The 24,885-nt window shown below is 45.2% G+C and overlaps 1 protein-coding gene across 12 annotated transcripts in view; it reads left to right on the forward strand.

The window, feature by feature from the left end:
• The window catches only part of TTBK2 (tau tubulin kinase 2), a 314,450-nt gene that overhangs the window by 272,314 nt on the left and 17,251 nt on the right, over positions 1-24,885 (forward strand). For 8 of the 12 annotated variants that reach the window (XM_008169904.3, XM_065595338.1, XM_024106629.3 and 5 more), the window contains one exon: positions 5,720-5,968. The exons of the other annotated variants lie outside the window; for them this stretch is intronic. In XM_008169904.3, coding sequence (XP_008168126.2) covers positions 5,720-5,968 — 249 coding nt within the window. The remainder of the gene's footprint in view (positions 1-5,719; positions 5,969-24,885) is intronic. 12 annotated transcript variants of the gene reach the window in all.

Here is a 24,885-nt window from a genome sequence, read left to right on the forward strand (position 1 = left end):
GCTGCTGAACTCTCTGTGGTCACCTGTGCTCTCCACGCTGGGCAAACAGGAAATAAAATTCAAATGTTCGCGGGGCTTTTCCTGTCTACCTGGCCAGTGCATCCCAGTTCAGATTGCTGTCCAGAGCGGTCACAATGGTGCACTGTGGTATAGCTCCCGGAGGCCAATACCATCGAATTGCGGCCACACTAACCCTAATTCGAAATGACAATATCGATTTTGGCGCTACTCCGCTTGTCGGGGTGGAGTACAGAAATCGATTTTAAGAGCCCTTTATTTCCAAATAAATGGCTTCGTTGTGTGGACGGGTGCAGGGTTAATTCGATTTAACGCTGCTAAATCCAAATTAAAGTCATAGTGTAGACCAGGCCTTAGAGAGAACAGCTTTAGGTTTGCTGCTCTCCACAGCAGAAAGCTTTAGTATGAGAATTTTCTATCACAAACCATTGGGAATGTCAGATGAGTCACATATCTGTAGTTGCAACCTGTTACCTTTCATTTTAAGGCAGCCTGAGGATCCTGTATATTTGAATATACATGGCTTCCAACTCAGAGTATGAGTAATGCAGTGGAGCCTTGCCATGCATTTTACTACACCTTCCACTGACTTCTCTCAGCAGTGCAGCAGAGATGTCTAGCCTATGCCAGCAGATCAGCTCCCCCTGTATGTGAGTGTGCCCCCTAGCTCAGCCTGCCACACTCTTCACTGACTTCCTTCAGCAACTCAGAGTGGCCTATATCACTAACTTGTTAATGTCAGTAGGCCTGCATTTCTTCTGGCTCAGAGTATGTCATTGTGATTTAGCCCTGTCTGCCACTGGCTTTCCTTAGCCACACAGCAAAGTGGTCTACGTGTACCATTGGCCTGCTCAAACAGCAGACCATCCAAATACTTGGAAGCTGTAGGAAAAAGTATGCCTGATTTTTTTTCTTCTCTCAAGCTCCTCAGTTTGTGTGCCAAGATATCCAAGCCTAGGTTGCCACCTTATTGGTCCCACTGGAAGTTCTTCACAAATCAAAGCAGGAGAGTGTGGTTTAGTAGCTCATAGCAGTGGACAATCTAAATGTAATTCTGCAATGAAAAGGTTGGTACAATGAGTTGCCAAAAGTGACATAGCTATAACGTCACCACAGAAATCCTGTTACATGTTTTCAAACACCAGTATTTATACCACCCGTGGCAGTCTCCTATTTCATACTTCACTTTGGTGGAGGATATTCCTCCATCTCTTCATGTTGATCCTGGATTAACAAATAACAGTAGAAGCAGCAGAGTTTTCAAACCACCTTAAAGGTTTTTGAGCTCTGAGGTAATGAAAAGCTCCTTGAAACCAGATTCCAGGTCTTGAATTCAGGGCCCTCAAGTGGCAAATTGTGGCATAATTTCAATACCTGAAGCCTAGATTGTCCCTCTGGAACATAAACACAACCCTTAAGACAGAAGAGGCCATTCTGTAGTTGGAACTCAATCATTTTGCGTACCCTCATAGTTCAGGATCTGGCAGATCTGGGTTGCAAATGGGTCATTGGGAAGTAGAAGTGGATGGAGGACATCAGACTGCTGTCAGTTGTCCCATTGCCATAGTTGGACATCTTGAGCATAGTAGCAGGAGGCTCACTGCCAGGTGCGAGATATTCATCTTTGTGAGATAGGGTATCTGCCTTGCTGTTTCTTGTCCCCTGTTGATAGGTTACAACAAAGTCGAAGTCAGTGAGGAAGAGAGACCTGCAGATCTGGCATTGGTTAAGGCATCTTGCAGTCTGTATGTACTCCAGGTTCTTGTGGTCCATCAGGACTTGGACCAGGAACTAGGCTCCTTCTAGGCTCCTCCACTCCTCAAAAGCCACCCTGATAGCCAGTAGCTCCTTGTCCTAAACATTGTAATTTTTTTCTGCTGGGATTAGCTTCCAAGAATAATAGGCACAGAGTGGAGTTGGTTGCGGGGCTGCTCATATTGAGTTAGTATTGCACTTATGGCAAAAATTGAGGCATACAACTGGCCTGCAGTAGGCTGCTTGATTGGCTATGCTGCCTGATTGGTTGGAAGAGTCAGCAGACCATCTCTTTAACCCAAAAGAAGCAGTTGTTCAGCAACTGCTGAAAGCATTCACCCACGGCTGTGATAATCCCTACTCTGCTTGTTCCAAGCTGTGCTCATGCTTTGTTTCATCCTTGTCCCAGCCCTGTTCCTGCCTCAGATTCAGCCCTGCTCCTACCTTGGCCCCAAATTTGCCTTACTCCAGATAACCCGGCTCTGACCTTCGGCTCTGATTTCTGACTCCGGCTCTGAACTTTGGCTGTGACATCTGGCCTGTTACTCCAGCTCTGATCCTGAGCTCTTATTCCTGGCTACCAACTGTTGCTCTAACCACAAGGCCTGCCCCCTGCTCCAACCACTGCCGGCCCCCTTACTATCTTTTTACTCCTCAAGTGTATGCTTCACCGTATTTGTTTGTCTCCTTTTGAGGTACAACTATCTTGGACAGGGGTCGGCAACGTTTGCACGCGGCTCGCCAGGGTAAGCACCCTGGCGGGCCAGGCCAGTTTATTTACCGCTGACGCGGCAGGTTCGGCCGATCGCAGCCCCCACTGGCCGCGGTTCGCCGTCCCGGGCCAATGGGGGCGGCGGGAAGCCGCGGCCAGCACATTGCTCGCCCGCGCCGCTTCTCGCCGCCCCCATTGGCCCGGGACGGCGAACCGCGGCCAGTGGGGGCCGCGATCAGCCAAACCTGCCGCGTCAGCAGGTAAATAAACTGGCCCGGCCCGCCAGGGTTCTTACCCTGGCGAGCCGCGTGCCAAACGTTGCCAACCCCTGATTGTGGATAACAGTAAGAAAGTTGGACCAGTCTATTTCTTTCCCAACTGTTACTAGAAAAACCTTTTTTGGATGCGAAATGCGTTTTAAAATCTCTCAGCACTGGAACAAAGAGTGGAGAAAGTTAGATGCCTTATTCTACCTTCATGGAAGTGTCGAAAAATTCTTCAAGGTCCCAGTATGTTATCTCTCAAAAATAAAACTAAGATTAAGTGTGCAAAGCATCCACTAAGTCCCCTCCTGGGATCATCAAAGTTTATTCTGTTAGGAGTGCCTCAGGGTATGTCTACACCGCAATCAGGCACCTTGCCAGCTGACTCGGGGTTGCCGGGGTCAGGCTGCGGGGCTGTTTAATTGTGGTGTAGACATTCAGGTTTGGGCTGCAGCCCAAGCTCTGGCACTCTACCAGCTGGTAGGGTCCTAGAGCCTGGTCTTCAGTCCAATCCCAAACGTCTACACTGCTGTTAAACAGCCCCTTAGTCTGAGCAGTTGGCATGGGCCAGGCATGGGTTTTTAATTGCAGTGTAGACATACCCTCAGATTCTTGTGATAAAAGGATTTACTGTGTGGCCACTTAAGATTTGCAGTTATTTCCCCAAGTTCTATTAGATTGACATTCTCTCCTCAAATTATGCAACCCTTGATACTTTTGGCTTACCTTAACCTAAACTAAACAAGCAAGTAATAAAGTTAATATTACAAAAACTAAATGAATAAAATACATTATTCATTTTTGTTTTACCTGTGGGGATTTACATTGACTTGTATTTGATGTGTTTTCCCTCTTTAGGAATTGGCTTTTACTGCTTGCTACTTGCCATAAGTACTGTCCAGGCCATTGGATGCTCATGTATGAGAAAGAGAAAATTAATTTACTTAACCTGTAATTTTTATTTCTCATAATGGAAGGGAAGCACTGGTATGGGTAAACCCTCCGTTTACAATAAAAGGTTATTGATAAAATTGAGTTTGTAGATGTAATTCCGTTAATTCTACTAATTGTGCCATCTACAGTGATGTTAATGTTTTCTGCCTAGTTTATGTAGTTTCAGCATTAGAATTAAGCTCCCTGGGTCAGAATGCAGGACTGTAGCAGCCCAATACATGAAATCTGAACTCAAAAAAGGAAAGAAAACAGTCTAAAATGACTCTATTGGGGTGGAATGAACAGGTCTATCCCATGAGTAATATTTAGAGCTCTTGGTGCCTTCCAATATAAGAAACAAAAATTACAGATGAGGGAACTAATTTTCTTGTTCTTTCTTATTTCTGCTAGCTGTATCCAAATGCAGTGAGACTTTATATGGTATCTGAACAAAGCTGTCTTCAACATGTAGTATTTGTCAAGTAGATCTCTCAGCAGTACAACTTTTTCATTAGTATTGAAAGAGGCCAATCTGTACCAGCTAATATCACTTTCATCTTTCAGTTTAAATTAATCAAGCAGATGTTTGTTCTTGTCACACTTGTTTAGCAATCCACTTTCAATATATATATATATTAACAATTATAAAAGTGATTTGTCTGCATGCTTCTGTTTTTGTTATTATTTAGAAATGTCACTAACATGATCATAAGTAGTAGCCTTTGAAATGCGAGGAGTACAGGAAGTAGGGCTTCGAAATGTTCTTCCCTTTATTTTAGAGTTCCTCCTCTTTTAATTTTAATTAATTTTAATTTTAATATATCTTCCCTCCTCACATGCTGCTTTTATGAACAGTGGGCATAGTTTTTTTTAAGTGAATGACAGTTGTACTTTATGGGAACTGAAGCTCTAGGAGTGATGCTGCTGCTAACACCTTCTCCTTGGAAACTGTGCAATACATCCACAGTACTCTCAATATCCAATCATAATAGGAAGACAAATGGGATTCCCAAATACCAATGAAAAGAATAGCAGTAACAGAAGAAATCAAGTCCAAGAAACTTTAAAGGAATTTTTTCCATATCGCTCCCTTTTCTGATTTTGTCTAAAAGTAATTGCAAAAAAGGAGATAAATACTAATCTCATCTGATCATTTTTAGCAATAGATATTCAACAGTATTGCTTCAATGCTTATTAGGACTTGCAAAGATTTAGTTGGCTTCAGAGTTGTGCATCCAAGGGCTATAGGTTTTATTGGAGCTTTGTCTACCCTAAGTGAAAAGGTGTTCCAAAAAACTGCTAGCTGGAAGGCTTTGTTCTTGCAGTTCCTGTACATTGCCTATTCTACACACCACAGCCATCCAAGCTCTTTCCAAGGTTTGTTTTTTTCCTGTTGGTTGCAACATTTGGGATGAAATCTTTAGCTCAGGCTTGATCCAGGCAGTACAGGAATCCACAATTGCTATAGCTTCACCATTTCAGTTTGTTCCTTTAATTTCATCCATCATTTGGAAATTTCCCAGAAGTCGCTGCTTTTAGCCTCAGTGCTTATCCTTCTAAATTAGGTGCTTCAGCAGTCCCATTGTGCTTTGGTTCCACCACAGTTGTAAAGCATGGTGTATATGGATCTGCAAAAATCATTCGGTCAAAAAACAATGTTGCTGTGTTAAACAGTAGAAAAGACAAATGCGATGATCAACAATTTCATGCACTCATTATCTTTGCAACAGTTTCTTTGCTTAATGTTTATACCTATCCTATATGTATGCTTGCTGAATATATGAGAAAAGTTAGAGGACTAGATGGCCGAAGAGAAAAAGGATGCTCACTTCTTATTGTGATACTAATTTTTTTAATGGATGATAAATGTGTGGAGGCTTCTGATTTTATCTCTCTCTTAAATTATCAGCTTTTAGCCTGAGAGAGAGATGTGATTCTGTTACTGTAAGAAAGCTACATGGGCAGTAGGTCAAAAATAAATTGTTAAAAATAATATATTTGAAAAACTTATTTTTCCCCCACCATGTTGTTCTCACAGCTCAACTCATCTCACATGCTGCATTTCTCCACTCCGAGAATTTCAAGTCCCATCCTCCGCACCCTGAGCCCTATTGCCCATCTATCCTCCCACTCGGACCCTAAGAAAGAGGCTGGGTTACCCAGGAGTCAATCAGCAGAGAGCCATTCCTCCTCTTCCCGCTCAACTGGCCGTAGGAAACTTCCTGTCATTCCCAGTGGCAACAAGTTTCCCCCTGTCATTCGCATCTCAAAAGCACAACTCCAACAGGTGAATAAGTCTTCGTCTTCATAAAAGCAACTGCACTATATCAGTCATTTGCTAAGTTGTATGGTTCATAGCTGCTTTGCAAAACACAGTAATATGGAGGTGCTAATCGTGCTGCTATAAAATTTTTCTTGTGAAAGCATATTGAGAAGATCTATTAAAGGAGCACCCAGTGTACTTCATCAAAGAACAGAGTCAGAAACATTTCCTGAGAAAGATAAGTTATTACCACCTAAAGAGGTAAAAGTAGAGTCAGAATTACTTGCTAGTCTTTCAGAGAACAGTTGGGAAACACCTAGTGGTTATTTCTTCTGGAGAGGATATAGGCAAGATCACTTAGGGATCTGTTGTTTGGGAAGTCATGTTCAGGAGATCCTGTAGATCTGCTGTTACTGGTGAGGATAGATTCAGGTTCCTCCAAGGGATTTTCAGTGGGAAAAGATGGGAGCATAAATCAAGAAGTGGATTCTTGGTTTAAAAAATAAAGCCAACAACTCTCCATTTGTGAAAATGGGATCATTGATGAATTGAGGGGGGAGGAATATACAATTTGGCCCACCTGGAAGCCTTTCAGTGGAGAAAAATAGGATCAGGAACCACCAGTGTGCTTTCTTTGGGTATCTGTAACACTTAATAATCTAAAAACATTCCATTACTTCCAATGGATAAAATAATGTTGGGACCAATCAATGAGAACTGCTATGGGCAAAGTTAATAGGGAAACTTGTGTCTTCGTTCTGTGCTATGTCCAATTTTTGCAGCTTCTTTCCAGTAAAAAAGAGATTAGAGTTCAGAATTATACTTTGTGTCTCATAATTTATGTTGTGGTTACAAAGATGTGATTTGAGATTTGCCAAGCAGCTTTAGCTTGCAATGACTATTAAAGCAGTGTGACATAACATTGATTACACATAGATCCAAACATCTCATCATTCACCATTACACCATAAATGTTTAATCTAATCTAAAAAGAATTTCCACATTGTCTTCTGCTTTCTGCATATTTATTATTATAAATAGCTTATATCTAATGTTTATTTTTTGTTTGTTTATGATTTGTTTAATGGTTAGCTTCTCTCAGTAGTTTAATAGAATCGATGGCTGGTGATGACAAGACAAACAGTGTTGTAGGTATAATTATGTCAGAATTTTGTCAGCTAATCCAATAATCAGTGTTTTCTCTCCAGCACCAAGCTTTTTTTCATCTCCATATAGAATGTTAGCCCCTCTTTCCAGCTGGACCCCAGATGCTTGGAAATGGGCAAATGTGCTGTCAGAAAATGCCGGTACCAGATACATGGTATTGTGAAACACATAGGAAGCCAGAATATCCAGTTCCTCATGATGGTTGAACTGTATTTACTAGGATATGAAAATGTCAGCGAAATAAACTCATTAAAAAGTATGCTTTAATGCTATAATGTTTCTTAGAGTTGTTTTGTATCCCAGGATGTAAATTGGCCTAATTTTTTTAAATGTGTGTGCACAGTTTAGCTTCAGTTTTTTCCATCACAGATATAAAGTATTGCAAGTACAGTTAGCAAATTGGTCAGGCTGGCTCTCAGGTGGAGAAGGAGGAAACTCTTTTCTCCTTGCAGTGAAGCTCTGTTAGAGTCCTGCTAGCAGCAACTATGTTTAGACACATTTGTAGCTAAAATAGTTGTTATCCCTTTGTGGACAGGGTTGTAGGCCTCCCTCTAGATTGTAGCGAAACGGTGTCAGAAATATGCTTAAATAATGGTTTTCCCAGAAAGTTGCTAATATAGTTTCCTTGGATAAGAGTAGACCACGTTTAATCATGATAGAAACTGTAAGGATTTAGTCTAGCTCACAGCTGGTAAATTTCTGTCCATGAGTAGATTTAGTCTTTGCAAAGCAGGAAAGGTGCATTGAAACTAAACTACCTCCTTTCATGAAAGAGACACTGCCAATTTAAAAATAACACTTTTGTCTGAAAATTGTCTATCTGCTGTGTCACCTAATGTAAATGAAAGAAATTAGGAAGTGGAAAAATATGTCTCTATTTTTTCATTTTTTTACTTTGTGCATTTGACAACACTTATGACCGGATTTTCAAAATAGCTCAGCACAAAGCAGCTCTCATTGGTGGTTGCTTCTGGGCACTTTTGAAAATCTGGCCACTAGCGTCTGTTCACCAATAAAAGTTTCTTTGTTGAAAAAGAAACTGTCAATCAGTTTCCCCTGTTTGTGTGGATAGGCAATAGAGGAGAGAGAAAAATTCTCAGAATAGGAAAATGTGATTGTAAAATCAGACATTTGCAGGGAGACCCAAGACACACATAATACCTGCAATTAGGGTGACCAGATGTCCTGATTTTGTAGGGACAGTTCCGATTATTGGGTCTTTTTCTTATATAGGCTCCTATTACCCCTCACCCCCTGTCCCGATTTTTCACATTTGCTATCTGGTCACCCTACCTGTAGTTACCTTATTTTTTTAATTAAGTGGGTTTCAAATTGGTGGTATCCTTTTATAAACAGTTGTGGCCAACAAACTGTCCTCTATTGCAGATAGGTTTTTAGAAAGTTCTCTTGCTTGTTTAATGTGTCCAGGTGATGCATGCAACTGTTTGGCATATTGAAATGTAGTGTTGCAGGGTTTGTTTTTTGATTGTTTATTTTTTTTAATTCTGGAAAATGGAGAAGCTCTTCAGGCACTTTTATCACATCTGTCTTTGGTGCAATGAAAAATTCAGATTTACAGCATGTTAAGTTAGCTGTGCCAGGATAGAGGCTTTCCAAGTTGTAAATTAATGAAGAAACAATTAAGGGCAACAAGACAGTTAGTGTGAGCCTGTTAATTTTTTATAAGTGTGACAGGTTTGGGCCCTTTGGGGTGTCACCTGATGTGCTGGGATGTCACTGAGTCAGCCTGTTCAGCCAGCCTGGGTCCCCTTTACCTGGCCTTGCTAGGTTAGGCTCACAAGCCTCTTCCAGCCAAGCACACAAGCAGGGCCCCCAGAGAGACAGATATCCACCTTGGAAAGATTCAGCCCTAGGGGCTTGCTCCAACACTCTGGTGCCCACTCCCTTTATGGGATACAAACCCAAAGATTTTATTACATTTGCCCCCTCCCTCAATGTGGAGAGAAATATGCACAACTTCTTGTTGTCCCCCCCACCCCCGTTAGAAATTACATAAACTGGGTTATATTATAAACAAGAAATAAATTTATTAACTACAAAAGGTGAATTTTAAGTGAGTATAAGAGATAACAGAACAAAGCAGATTTACTTCCAAATAAAGCAAAATACGTAAACTAAGCTCAATATACTTAAGAAACAGGTTACAAAATGTACCCTAAATGTTATTTTAGGCAGGTTGCAAAGTTTTTGTGGTTCAAAGTTGCAGTTATATTTCTTTTCAGACTGGATCCCTGTCTCAGTCTGGACTCCTCCCCCCCGCCTTTGCTTCAGCAGTCTTTCTTCTTGGGCAGACAGGCTTTAGCTTTAGCAGTCTTTCTTCTTGGGCAGACAGGCCATGGAGAGGAGGAGTCCTGTTTGCCTTCCTCCCCACCCTTAAATAGGATTTACATAAGGTGGGAATCCTTTGTTTTCCAAACTTGCCCCTCCCCCCTTCCCTTCCAGTGGAAAGTTACAAGAAGTTACAAGAAATCCCAGATAATGTTTAGTGTCAGGTGACAAGATCACCTGACTCTGTAGTATCACAGTATTCATTGGTCAGCCGCAGGAAGGCCAAGCCTTTTCACAGTCCTTTGTCCTCGCTGCTAGGTCTGGCTTTTCCATTGTTGTACCTGAAGTGTTAGCAGTGGGCGTCACCCAAAGTAGCATAGTTGAAATACAGATATATAGTCAATATTCGTAACTTCAGATACAGAAATGATACAGGCATACAAATTGGATAATCACATTCAGTAAATCATAACCTTTCCAATGATATCTTACAAGACCCATCTTGCATAAAGTACATCTCAGTTATGTCATATTTATATCATAAGCATATTTTCATAAAGAATATGGAGTGAAACGTCACAATAAGTACTGTACTACCTGCAGTGAAAGCATCCATTTTCAGTGACAAATTCCTCTAGTCCATTTCACCCAACCTGCAGCTTTCTCTGATGGCAGCACAAGGTCAGAGTGAAGATTAGCAGAGTAAATAGTAAAAGTAACAGCACTTACATACAGCCGTTACTAGCTTTCTGTGTGGAAGGACAAGCCAAATATAGGAGGAAATGTATGTGTGCCTAGTGGTAGAGTAAAAAAAAATAAGAAAAGAAAAATAAGCACCATGTAAAATGAGTTTTATTTTTTTACTGATATTTATAGTTCCTTAAACCCACAGTCCTTCCAAGACCTCAGTATCTGAGGGAGCAAAATTCCACACCTGCACATCTAGCCATCCCATCTATCCCTATTGTAATCAGTTTTAATGCCAGTCCCCAATCACTTCCAAAACAACTGTCATGTGGTACATATTCTTTACATCATAAATCCATTATTATAGGTAGGGGGAAGGCTGGGCCAGGAAGTGAAATTATATATGAAGCTTTTCAACTCTAGATTGCCAGTCTATCTTGGTAGCCAAAAATTGTTACCATCTGATGGCTCAATTAGGCCCAGATTTATAAGGGTATTTAGTCATTGCAGCGGTAAGCGTTGCAATGCTTAAGTGATTTAGGAGCATGTCTCATTTTAATAAGAGATTTAGGCATTTAGGAACCTAAATCCTATTGACATATGTGAAATGAGTAGGTAGCTATGGTCCTGTGCTTAGTGGCCTAATACATCATAAAACCATTATTCTGCCTGTTACTGATTGATAACTTGTTGGCAGCTTGCCAAGGACTGTCTTAAAAAAATCACATTTCTGTCTGAAAATATTTTACCTTCTGTTGTTACAATTAACACCTAAGATCACTAAAACTGAAAGAGATTAGACAATTTTTTTTCTGTTTTTAGTTTGTTTACTTCGTGAATTTACCAGCACTTTCTGCATAGTAAGTTCTTCTTCGAGTGCTTGCTCATATCCATTCCATTAGGTGTGTGCGCGCCGCGTGCACGATCGTCGGAAGATTTTTACCCTAGCAACACCGGCGGGTCGGCTGTGGAGCCCCCTAGAGTGGCGCCTTCATGGCGCTGAATATATACCCCAGCCGACCCGGCGCCCCCTCAGTTCCTTCTTACCGCCCCTGACGGTCGTTGGAACTGTGGAGCGCTGCTTAGCTGTTCTCCACTCTCCCTAGCTTAGTTTGTTATTCGCAGTTATAGTTATAGTTATAGTCCTAGTGTTTATAGTTAAATAGTTCAATAGTTTTAAAAGTTGTTCTAGTTGTTATAATAGTTCAGGGGATTAAGGGGGTCGTCTCCCCCTTTTCTCCCCCGGCCGCGGGGCCGGGCTCATGCCCAACGCTCCCGGCTTCAAGCTGTGCGCCTCCTGCGCTAAGCCTATGCCCACGAGCGACCCGCACGACTCCTGTCTGAAGTGCCTGGGAGAGTCCCATCAAACAGATAAGTGCAAGATCTGTAAGGCCTTCAGACCAAGGACCAAGAAGGAGCGGGACTTTCGGCTCCGGCAACTCCTGATGGAGGCGGCACTTAGTCCGGACGCTCCATCTACAAGTCAGGCCCCGGCACCTAGCGCCTCGGTGCGCAGTGCCCCGGCGGCACCGGCTATGACGACCACGCGAGTGGCGTCAGATAAGCCTCCCCGGCACCGGACCTCGTCGGCACCGCAAGCACAGCAAGTGCCTCGGCGCTGGTCATTATCCCCAGGGCATAAGAAAGCCCATAAGACGGGGACCTCCGTGCCGAAGACGCTGGCTCCCCCAGTGCCGGGGGTAGAGCCGCGTCCGCCGGTGGAGCACCGGAAACAGGTGCCTCCAGCACCGTCGACTCCGGCGCCGAGGCCGTTGAGTCCGGTGCAGACGGCGTCTCCACCGAGGCCGGCGGTGACACAGTGCCTCCCGTCGACGCCAGAGACCTTCGCGGCGGCGAGAGACTTAATAGCTCTCACGGAGCCGGCACCGCCTCAACCACCGGCACCGACGGCACCGTTGCCTCGCCCGGTCCAGTCGAGGGGGAAACCTGCCTTGATGCGCCCTCCATCGCAAGGGCTGGAACCTCGGCACCGATCCAGGTCCCGAAGCAGGTCCCCACGCCGCTCGCAGTCCCGGCACCGAATATCACCTCGGCACCGGTCGTACTCGCGGCCAAGATCTTCTTCGCGGCACCGCTCTACGTCTCGGCACCGCTATGATCGTCGGCACCGATCAACGTCGAGACGTAGTTCTCGGCACCGCTACGGTCGACGCTCGACGTCGAGAGGCCGCTCCCGGTACCGGGCATACTCCAGGTCCTCGTCGAGGTCCAGATCCGACTCCCGGCACCGACGAGGTCATCGGCACCGGTCGCGGTCCCGGCACCGATCGCCGGCACCGCGTGGAGATAGATCATCTCCGGACCGGCACCGTGCGGCACCGCAGCCCACGGGAATCGTCTCGACGCTCTCGGCACCGCCATGGCCATCGAGATCGGTGTCTCGCTCCTCGGAGGACCTCTCGAGATCGGCATACCCCCCTCAGGGGCAAGCCGAGGAACAGGACTTGGGCCATTGGCAGAACATAACAGAGGACCATTCTCATGGCCCATCTCACTGGTCGTTTTGGACCCCGTGGGCGTACCATCAGGCGCAAGGGGCTCCAGTTGCTTCGACCTCTCGCTCCGGTCACTCTGTTAGAAGGGCCCCGGAGTCCACCATCTCTCGGCCTCCGCCAGGGGGCATGGAGGCTTCAGTGTCCGCACCACCTGACGCTCTGGACTCAAGCGCAGGTGATGCTCCGGCCCAGGAGCAGGGAGACCAGGACCCTCCCTTGGATCCTGTTCCACCGGAGGCATCTTCCTCTTCCTCTCCGGATGAGGCAGTGGCGGGCACATCGTGCACAGGTCCACCTCCAATAGATCTTCGGGCTCACCAAGATCTTCTGCGTAGGATGGCCCGTAATATGGACCTGCAGGCGGAGGAGATAGTGGAGGTGCACGACCCCATCGTGAATATCCTCGGAGCGGATGCCCCATCGAGGGTGGCGTTACCCCTGATCCGCACGATACAAGCCAATGTATCTACGATATGGCAGACTCCTGCCTCTATCCCACCCACAGCGAGAGGGGTGGAAAGGAAATACTTTGTCCCGTCTAAAGACTACGGGTACTTGTATACCCACCCCCAGCCGTGTTCACTGGTGGTGGCATCAGTGAACGCAAGGGAGCGCCACGGTCAGCAGACCGCAGCGCCCAAATCGAAGGAGGCTAAGCGCCTCGATTTATTCGGCCGTAAAGTTTACTCAGCCGGAGGGCTGCAACTTAGAGCGGCTAATCAACAGGCGCTCTTGAGCCGCTATAGCTTTAACTCCTGGAACTCTATGGGGAAGTTCAAGGAGTTGGTTCCCCAAGAGTCCAGGGAGGAGTTTGGAGCCCTGGTGGAGGAGGGTAAGAAGGTGGCTCGGACCTCCTTACAGGCCTCCTTAGACATAGCGGACTCTGCTGCGAGAACCCTGGCCTCAGGTATCGCTATGCGGAGGATCTCCTGGCTCCAGGTTTCGGGTCTGCCTCAGGAACTGCAGCAAACCCTGCAGGATCTGCCCTTTGAAGGACAAGGGTTGTTTTCAGAAAAGACGGACTCTCGCCTGCAGAGCCTCAAGGACTCCAGGACGATCATGCGTTCCTTGGGGATGCATGTTGTGGGCCCTCAGCGCAGGCCATTTAGACCGCAGCCTCAGCGCTTCTACCCCCCCCCCCCCCCCCGCCTCGTCAGAGACAGGACTCGACCCGGAGGCGAGGACGAGGTGGTAGAAGAAGGTGGACCGGCCCTCAACCTGGTCAGAACCAGGGGCCACCTAGACCACCTTCAGGCCCCAGGCAGAACTTTTGAAGGTGCGGTCGAGGACGGCGCCCCAGTCATCCCACAGGATCCAGCCCCATCCTTTCGGGATCGCCTTTCCCATTTCCACCATGCCTGGTCCCTTATAACCTCGGACCGTTGGGTCCTTCGCACGGTGGACAGGGGATATGCTATCCAGTTTTCCTCAATTCCCCCCTCCTCCCCCCCTTCCCCGTCCCTCTTCAGGGACCCTTCTCACGAGCAACTTCTTATACAGGAAGTTTCCACGCTCCTTGCTATGGGGGCCATAGAGGAGGTTCCAGTGGAGTTAAGGGGCAGGGGATTCTATTCCCGTTACTTCCTCATTCCCAAGTCCAAAGGAGGTCTGCGACCCATCTTGGACTTGCGCGGACTCAACAAATTCGTAGTAAAGTTGAAGTTCCGCATGGTCTCTTTGGGGACCATTATCCCTTCCCTCGATCCTGGAGACTGGTTCGCCGCCCTCGACATGAAAGATGCATACTTTCACATAGCAATTTACCCGCCTCACAGACGCTTCCTGCGGTTCGTGGTAAGCAAGGTGCACTACCAATTTGCAGTCCTTCCCTTCGGCCTATCCTCGGCCCCAAGGGTGTTCACGAAATGTATGGCTGTCGTGGCAGCGTACCTTCGTCGGCAAGGGATACAGGTGTTCCCGTACCTAGACGACTGGCTGGTACACGGTCGCACCAAAGAACAAGTTCGAGATCACGTCCACATAATAGTGCACACATTCAACAAGTTGGGTATCCTACTCAACAAGGACAAATCCACTCTAGAACCTACCCAGAGAATAGAATTCATCGGCGCGGTTCTAGACTCCAGACGAGCACTAGCCATCCTGCCAGACAATCGCTGTAGCACCATCACGAGCCTCATTCAAGGACTCAAGGCCTTCCCAACTACCACGGTGAGGTCGTGCCTTACCCTGCTGGGTCACATGGCTTCCTGCACGTACGTAACCAGGCATGCCAGACTTCGGCTTCGCCCACTCCAGACCTGGGTGTCATCAATATACCGCCCACATCGGGACAGCCTGAACATGGTGGTCACGGTCCCAAATTCGGTCCTGACCTCCCTCACATGGTGGCTAGATCACAAGGTGGTTTGCGAGGGGATGCCGTTTCACGCCCCACAACCCTCTCTGCACCTGGTCACAGACGCTTCATCTCTGGGTTGGGGCGCCCATCTCAACGAGCACCATACCCAGGGCCTGTGGACTGCACCCCAGCTAGCCCTGCACATCAATGTTCGGGAACTGATGGCGGTGCGCCTGGCGTGCCAGGCATTTCTCAATCTCCTACGTGGTCGTTGTGTGTTAGTTCTCATCGACAACACCACGGCCATGTTTTACATCAACAAGCAGGGAGGAGCACGTTCGTCAATTCTATGCCAAGAGGCCATTCGCCTGTGGGACTTCTGCATCGCCCACTCAATCTTTCTCACGGCATCGTTCCTCCCTGGAGTCCAGAACACTCTGGCGGACCGACTCAGCAGGTCCTTTCAAACACACGAGTGGTCTATCCGTCCGGACATCATACATTCCGTTTTCCAGAAGTGGGGGTTTCCCCAGATAGACCTGTTTGCATCTCGAGACAACAGGAAGTGCCACGTGTTCTGCTCCCTGCAAGGTCGAGCTCCGGGCTCCCTCTCGGATGCGTTTCTCCTTCCCTGGAAGGACCACCTGTTTTATGCCTTCCCTCCGTTTCCTCTGGTCCACAAGGTACTGCTCAAATTGCGCAGAGACCAGGCACAGGTGATTCTGATCGCCCCAGCGTGGCCGAGACAACATTGGTACACCACGCTGTTGGAGCTCTCGGTTCGGACACCGATCCCGCTTCCATTATGCCCGGATCTCATCTCTCAGGACCACGGTCGCCTGCGTCACCCCGACCTGCAATCACTCCACCTCACGGCGTGGCTGCTCCATGGTTCACCCAGGCAGAGCAACAGTGCTCGCACTCTGTCCAACAGATTCTGCTGAGCAGTAGGAAGCCCTCAACACGGACCACATACTTGGCCAAGTGGAAGCGGTTCTCCTGTTGGTGCGAACAACGAGCCACGTCCCCGTTGCATGCACCTATTCCTCTCATTTTGGAATATCTCCTCTCCCTAAAACAGCAGGGGTTGGCAATATCTTCAATTAGAGTTCACCTGGCCGCTATATCAGCCTTTCACCCAGGGGAACTCGCGTCTTCGGTATTCTCTAACCCGATGGTCGTTAGATTCCTCAAGGGCTTAGACCGGATGTACCCACAACAACGTCAGCCCGTTCCGACGTGGGACCTCAACCTGGTTCTCTCCAAGCTCACAGGTCCTCCATTCGAGCCACTGGCCACCTGTTCACTTTTGTACCTATCCTGGAAGACAGCCTTCCTCGTAGCCATCACCTCAGCAAGGCGCATTTCTGAACTCAGGGCGCTTACATCCGAGCCCCCTTACACAGTTTTCCATAAGGATAAAGTGCAGCTCCGCCCACATCCTGCCTTTCTCCCTAAGGTGGTTTCTCCATTTCATATCAACCAGGATATATTTCTCCCGGTCTTTCATCCTAAACCACATGCTACTCGCCAGGATCAACGTTTGCATTCTCTGGACGTACGCAGGGCCCTGGCCTTCTATATTGACCGCACAAGGCACTTTAGAAAGACGACGCAACTCTTCGTTGCAGTGGCCGACCGAATGAAAGGCTCACCGGTCTCATCACAACGCCTATCCTCCTGGATTACGTCTTGCATCCGGACTTGCTACGACCTGGCAGGTGTCTCAGTACCACACCTCACCGCTCACTCCACGAGGGCCCAAGCTTCCTCGACGGCTTTCCGATCCAGGACATTTGTAGAGCTGCGGTTTGGTCGTCAGTCCACACGTTTACAGAACACTATGCACTAGTGCAGCAGTCCAGGGACGATGCTGCCTTCGGATCAGCGGTTTTGCACACAGCAATGTCTCACTCCGACCCCACCACCTAAGTTGGGCTTGGGAGTCACCTAATGGAATGGATATGAGCAAGCACTCGAAGAAGAAAAGACGGTTACTCACCGTTGTAACTGTTGTTCTTCGAGATGTGTTGCTCATATCCATTCCAAACCCGCCCCCCGTCCCCACTGTCGGAGTAGCCGGCAAGAAGGAACTGAGGGGGCGCCGGGTCGGCTGGGGTATATATTCAGCGCCATGAAGGCGCCACTCTAGGGGGCTCCACAGCCGACCCGCCGGTGTTGCTAGGGTAAAAATCTTCCGACGATCGTGCACGCGGCGCGCACACACCTAATGGAATGGATATGAGCAACACATCTCGAAGAACAACAGTTACAACGGTGAGTAACCGTCTTTTCTTTCCCTGTTGTGTGTGTAAGTTTTTCACACAGCAAAAGGAGTGAGAAACCATTTTTTAAAATAGGAGAATGCCGTGTTTTCCCCAGGAATTGAAATTAGGGGGGGTGTTCGAATTTACGGGGTGGGGAACGGGGTCGGACGATTAGGGGTGAGACCGTAAGGGTGAAGGTGGGCCATATGGCACCATGGTAAAAACTGAAAAATGTTTCATGACCATTTTATTAGATTTAACTCATGTTTTAAAATTATCACACAAATTAAAGTTGGCTACTCAAGCCTTCTATGAAGCACTACATCTACATCCTTCTTGGTTTCTTGTTATAATTTTGCACAACTCTGTTAATGAACTTCTTGAATGCAATCATCTTTGGTGGCTTCTCATGTGTCCGGTACTTTCATTCCTTCAATTAATATGCTCATTAGTTCATTCACATGATCAGGCAGAAGGCCACTACTTTCAGAGCACAAATTTCTATTCAGTGATGAAAAAGAACGCTTGACTGTAGCTGTTGTGACTGGGAGTAGCAAGAGATGAATTCCTACTTCTTTCATCCCAGGAAACATAGCATAAAGATTGGGTCGAGCCACTAGTGATGATAAGTCAAATCTTCATTCATTTGTCATATGATATTCCACTCTGTGTTCAAATTCTCTATTCTGTCCTGAGCACATGGCAGCCCCATTGCTGGTAGTGCCTCACTCCACTCAACTGTCGATGTTTTATAGGACAGGGATCTGTAAAAGCTATGTAGAGGTTGAGTAGAATCTAGAAGTCGCTGTTGTAGATTTTTAAGAATCAAGTCTGTGTACTTTTTCAGTTGTCTTAAACACTTCTTGTCCTCTTCACTTAAGGATTCAATATAAATGCCTTCATTAGTCAACCTCTGGACTGAAGTTTTTGCTTCTTCCAGTACTTTTTCAATGGATAGCTCTCTGATTGATCCAAATGTAGCTTCTATTGCTGGACAGAGATCTACTACTGTTGTAGCAGATGCCTGGATGGCATTGTTTAATGACCCAAGTGGTTTCAACAGTAGACTTACAAGAGAGAGAATGGCAATAGTCTTCTCTGAACATAGTAGCAAATGTAATCCACCAGCCTCGCTACTTAGATCCATCCCATCTTGGTAGATACTTTCCAAAGCCAGTAATAACGGCTGGAGTAATTTTAAGACAACAGCCAAGGGATCGCTCATGAGAAAGCCAGAGGGTTTTCCCAGGTTGGACTAATTTGAACTTCAGTCCCAGTATATCTTCTATATTTTCCAAGATATTCAGTCTTTTTGGACTCTTGCTGAAAAAAAGAATATAATGAAGACATTAAATGTATAGCTTTTTTAATGTCTTTTAAAGAGTCTTTTAAAGAGTCTGCAGCTCGTACTAGTGCTAGTTGGAGTAGATGGCTTCTGCAGTGTGTATAGGAGAGATTAGGGTTACACTTTTCTCTGAGAAAAGCTTGTACTCCACCATGTCTTCCAGAGAAGTTTGCAGCTCCATCAAATGCACAAGCAGCCATCTGTTTGGGGTCCAATTGACAAGCATTTAACTCTTCTAAGATGTGGGTTGTCACAGATGCAGCTGATGTGTCTTCTACAACTTGAACATCTAGAAATGCATCTACTGGCCTACCACTGACATCAAGATAACGTACACAATGACTTAATACTTGATGCCCATTTGCAACTGTGCATTCATCAGCCATGTATGCATGTATTCTTCACTTTTTCAACTGTTGAGTCTTTCACTGTTGCACCACATGCTTCTAGCCAGTCAGTTGAGTTTCTTGCAGAAAGAGAGTGAGCATTTACTGGTCTTGTTCAGAACCAGTGTTCAACTTCAGGATGAACAAGTGACAATGCACTCAACATTGGCCTCCAGTTTGTAGTGTGTGGTATCTCTTGCCTAAATGGAAAGTATGATGCCACAGCCATGTTTGTTCACATGAACTGTGTTGTGTCTCCAGCATTCTTAACAGCCTCATTAACACTCACTGGTGCTGTCCTTGGTCAGAGGAGACTCAAGAGTTCAGAGGTGCTTTCACATGAGTTCACCTCCCAGGTGGGGGCAAGAAGGCAACTTGTTCATTCCTCCAGCTTCTCACTGTTCGCTCTGGCCACTGTTATTCATTGTGCCACCGTTCACTCCATCGCTCCGTTGCCAATGGCCCTGCGCCATCACCTTCTGCTGCCACCTGCCACTGTGACCTCTGTGAGTTGGTCTCTTGAGGTTCCACCAGCTCTCAGTGATTTCAGCTGAGCTCTTAGTGAGCTAGTGCAGACTGGGCTGTCTCTTACACAGAAACACTGTCCCACAGCAGATCTAAGCACTTAGACCTGATTATCAGTGATTATCAGTGATTTCAGCTGTAGTGGTCACTTAACAAAACAAAAGATTATCTATGGAGCCTAATCAGCTCTGTCTTTAAAAAGTGGAGAGGGGCAGGGCAAATAGTACTTGTGACTCAGGCAGTCCATCAAGCAAAACACCTGTCCCCCCCCCCTCTTTCTTGATGCCCTCAATCAGCACAGGCTAAGTACACTTCTACTGCCCTTTACTCATACAATAAGAATAACAACATTTCATTACTCCCTTCCCCCCCCCCCGCCATTCAAAGTGATTTGTAACCCAACCCCAGCCAAAATCACTTGGGCAACACAGCTCTGTTTGCTGGATACCTAGGTAGATTAGGTGTGACTGTAAATACAATCTGGTCCTGAAGCCTTTCCCCCCAGCCCCAGCTCATCACTACTGTCAGGGAGAGCTCATTTAGACTTTGCTTACAAATCATCATTTGAAATTATTAGGTTGGCCAACATCACCAAACTGAATGCACTGACATGGTCATAAAAAACAACAGCTGTATAAGGAAGCTAGTCTATGTTCAGACTTTTCAAATCTATTATACTTTTTCAGATACATGTATTTTATCATACACTGTATATGCTTTTAAAGTGTGTATTCATGTTTCAATTTCAATTGAACTACATATACTCAAACATTCAAGACCTAAGTACAAGCTCTGACCAGTTTTTGACAACTTCTAAAACACTGAACATGATGAGTGCCACTAGAGGGCTCAAAAACTATTTAGAGGGATACTACCTATTCCTATACACTACAGTAGTCCTGATATTTGTATTACAGTAGCACCCAGAAGACCAAAACAGAATCAGAGCCCCACTGATATAAAATTGTATATTAAATACAATATAAATATTTTTGAAGACACGGTCCTGTCCCTGAAGAGCTTGCAATCTAAGAAAGTTGACAGTGTCTCTTTAAACATGGAGCTTTATACATGTTAGTGACCACCTGTGTTATAATATCACTTGATCTTTCCAGTGTGGTTGGGACCTAACCATGTTATAACTATGTCAAAAAGCTATGCTCTGCCCCTGGCCTTGTATCCACAGAGGCAAAGCCATGCTACATTATAGTTGGGCCTCTAAAATGTTTAAGCGCTGTGCATATATACACATTCTGTATTGCAGACTGGACCATATAGTAATTTACCATTGAGGTAGGAGGAACTGGGCTCTAATCACGTCTCTAAAGGCTTGTGAATGGTGGGGAGAAGTTAAGAAAACAACAAAAATACCTTCCCATTTTGGATTTAGTGGAAGCCCTAGTGTAGACAAGACTCCTGCCTCCTGAATCATCTTCTGAAAAGGACATTGACTAAACATGGTGGTAAAAATACAAGAAGCAGCTGAAGCCTTGTCTTTATTAGAGCTCCCACTCCTGCTAACATTGGTTCAGCTTATTTAAAAAATACATAAACACAGAGAATAAGAGAAAAAGTTACATCTTGAAAAAGGAAAAAAGACTATGAGAAACCTATCAATATCAACAAGCTCCTAAAGATGGTGTCACTTCATATCAGATTTTCAAAAGAGCCTTGATCTAGATTCTTAATTTTCACCTGTAGTTTTGTGTACAATAGTTTTAATGTTACAACACACAGAATTTGTATGCAAATTGCATTTGCATATGCTGATCAAATATCCTGAGATCTTAATTTATAGCTGCAAATGCTGTTTCTGTTCACAAATTCTCTTTATGAGGCACAAAGTAGTTGTGAGCAACAAGTGTAAATTTAATGCCAGTCCTACAACTAGATCCATGAAAGTGTGTCACTTTGCAAAGTCCCATTTAATTTAATAGTGCTCAATACAGATGAATGGGCCTGCTATCTGATTGAAGGATTTGGAGCCTTACAGACCTCTTTTAAGTTTTGGCCCTTAATGTTTTGCAGCTGAAGGTCCATATTTTACATTTTTGTAGCACACACAGATAAAACAAAAATAGATGTGTAGAGCAGCAATAACAAAAATTAAAAATGAACTCAAACTAAAACTTACGAGCACCAAAATGTTGGGGTGTTTAATATCTGAACCAGGATCTGAAGTTTGCAAATAGCCTCTACCTTTATATTTGACCTGACCACATCTCCAGATCTGAAAAATCTTAAACCTTTTGGAAGGCATTCAAAATCCAACCCCAAGTTTGCTGCTTGAAACCAGCACTATTAATGTTTAAAAGCAGTTTTCATGTGATTGAGTGCCAGTGTATGTGTGCACTCTCATGACAAAGAAAAACTAGAGTTAATGGGGTCCCTCTCTGGGTTTAAAAAACAGAACAATTTTTTTAATCTTCCAAAACAGATATCCAGTTTGGAAAAGTGCAGCTCTTTAGAAATGAGCTATAATATAGCCATGGGCAGGAAAATCAGAACTTTTCTGAATAGTGTTATCTTATGCTTTTAATGTTTCTGATAATTATACATTTCTTTGCTGGAGAAGGAACTAATAAATTGCTTAACTTCAGGGGTATATTTTGTATATAATGAAACCATCTCGGAACTAAGGAAAAAAATATATATTGATACATTCCACATTCACTGCAGTTACTACTCAACTTGTTTAAGATAAAAATTCAGCTATATAAGTAATATGTGTTTTAAGCAAACTAGCACCAATGATTTATCATTTAAAGTAAAGTAAACCTTTTAATTTCAAATTGACAGTGTCTTCTATTTCAGCTATAAAGCCTCTGTGTGTGATTGAGTTAAAATATATTATTTTATCATTTTCAGTGTCTTATTTTACTTGGTTTGCTTCTTAATTAGAAAGGCAGAGTATGTAGGTAAGAGTTATGAAAAACCTTCCTTTGAGAACTAATTAACATCTTACTGAAAGTTGTTAGCTATTCTGTAAAATCTAGATTTAAAAACACTGAATAAAATATGCTACTAAAAGTGTGATCTGCAATTGCCCATCAGTTGATTTTGCAACAGAATCCAAAATCTTCTTTTATGAAGCCAGTAGATTCTAACTTTCTAGAAGGAAAAGCAATGACTTGGCCATCCTTCTGGCTATATTATAGTCTCCACGTCAGTCATCGTTACAGAAGGATGAAAGCAACCATGAGGAGAAAGGAATTTGGCAACTATAGAGGTGAAAATGGAAGGTTGAAATTTTGAAGGTGAAAGAAGCTTAGGATACCATCCTTTCAGGCCTTTTGAAATTAGGGTCAAGTGAAACCCCAGACTTGCATGTTTAGAGACATGTCCACTGCACTCAAGAAAAATATTACAATACCTGGGCTACTTTTACCATAATTCTATGAAAGGAGGAGATCCTGTAATACTATTATTATAAATACAACTTCTTCCCAGTGCTCCATTAACAGTAAATACATGCTGTACCCATTCTATAATTTTTAATACATTTTTCCAGAAAAAGATCACTATTTTGTGAGTATCTCATGTAGTCACATGGATACCTATTAACCACTTGTTATAATGATGTAACCAATATTCTCTAAAAGCAGTTACTCATTTCATTTAATTTAAAGTGCATTTATATTAGGTCACACAACAAAAGCTTCCTTAATCAGGAGTTAAGATTGTACATTTGTATCAATAACTAAAGGGAGAAAGCACCTTAAAAGAACATTGCTGTTTTCAAACCACAACTGTAAACTCAGAAAATTTTACCTTCGGGTAAATCTATAAAAATACCCTCCCCCCCACTAGCTCCCACCACCCAATATATTAGAAAATATGGACATTCAGAGCTATCACAAACACTTTTTACTCTGACTTTATATCCTTCCCTCCTCTCACTCTGTGATCCCTCTATGTAAACTATATGTATACAGAAATAGGGTGTAACCTGGCAGAAGGGTGAAATCAGAACACAGTTGCTCAGAATACCATGTTCCTCTCTGCAAACAGGTGTAACTGAGGCTAGATAAACCTACAGTTTACAGTTTAAAATTACTTCTGCTCTGAGTAACATTAATTTACGGTACACAGCATTTGAAATCTCAACAGAGGAGTGGCATGCAGCTGGGATGGAGCAGCCAATTCCAGCATAGCTACTGTGCCAGCAGTGTTGACAGTGCTATATAGTTTAAATGGTGAAAATCACAGAGTTAAGGTTACCTGGTGAAACCACGAGCCCTTCCTTAACTCTGCCCCCCAGAGTTGGCAAGAGCCATGGGAAATTATCTGCATGCACTCCAGTTGCTTTCAGTGTTTTAGATGTAGATATTGAGAACAGTGGAGGCAATAGGTGGGACAGGTTGATAGAGGTGTGTTTGTGATACAAGGAGATCTGGGGATATTTTGAGGAGCTTCACAGAGCTGTGATTATGGCAGTGGTTCTCAAACTGTGGGTTGTGACCCCATTTTAATGGGATCACCATGGCTGGCTTAGACTTGTTGGGGTCCAGGGCCAAAGCCAAAGGGTTGGGGCACAGGGACAGGGGGGTGAGGGCTCTGGTTGGAGATGCAGGCTCTGGGGTGGGGCTTGGGGATGAGGGGTTTGGGGTGTTGGAAGGTGCTCCGGGCTGGGACTGAGGGGTTCAGAGGGCGGGAGGAGAATCAGAGCTGGGGCAGAGAGTGAAGCGCAGGAGGGTGTCTCGGGTGCAGGCTCCACGTGGGGCTTACCTCAAGCGGCTCTCAGAAGCAGCGGCATGTCCCCGCTCTGGCTCCTATGCGGAAGCGCGGCCAGGCGGCTCTGCTGCGCACTGCCCCATCCACAAGGCACTGCCACGGTTCTCGGCCAATGAGAGTTGCAGGGGTGGCGCTTGGGGTGCGGGCAGCATGCGGAGCAGAGGCCTGTGGCTGCCCCTATGCATCGGAGCAAGAAGGACATGCTGCTGCTTCTGGTTGCTGCACAGAGTGGCCCCTGACCCTGCTCCCCAGCTGGAGAGCGAAGCGGGGCAAGCCCCAGACCCCACTCCCTAGCGGGAGCTCGAGGTCCGGATTAAAACTGCTGGCGGGCCGGATGTGGCCCGTGGGCTGTAGTTTGCCCACCCCTGCTATACCAGAATAGCTATGTTGGCATAACTCTATAGCATAGACGCAGCTTACACTGATGGAAGGGGTTTTTCCATTGGTGTAGGACCTCCATCTCCCTAATAGTTAGCCACGTCAACAGACGTATTCTTCTGTCAACACAGCTGCCTCTACATTGGGGGTTAGGTCAGCATAGCTGTGTCAGTCAGGGGTGTGATTTTTTCACACCCCTGACCGATGCAGCTATGTGAGCCTAACTTTTAAGTGTAATCCAAGCCCTAGCTTTTACCTAGGCTTTTCATCAGTAGATCTCAAATTTTATTTATTATCCCATTTTACAGATGGGAAACTGAGATACAGGAAGGTGAGGTGACTTGC

The sequence above is a fragment of the Chrysemys picta genome, chromosome 4 (genome assembly GCF_011386835.1).
Source record: "Chrysemys picta bellii isolate R12L10 chromosome 4, ASM1138683v2, whole genome shotgun sequence".
Lineage (NCBI taxonomy): Eukaryota > Metazoa > Chordata > Testudines > Emydidae > Chrysemys > Chrysemys picta.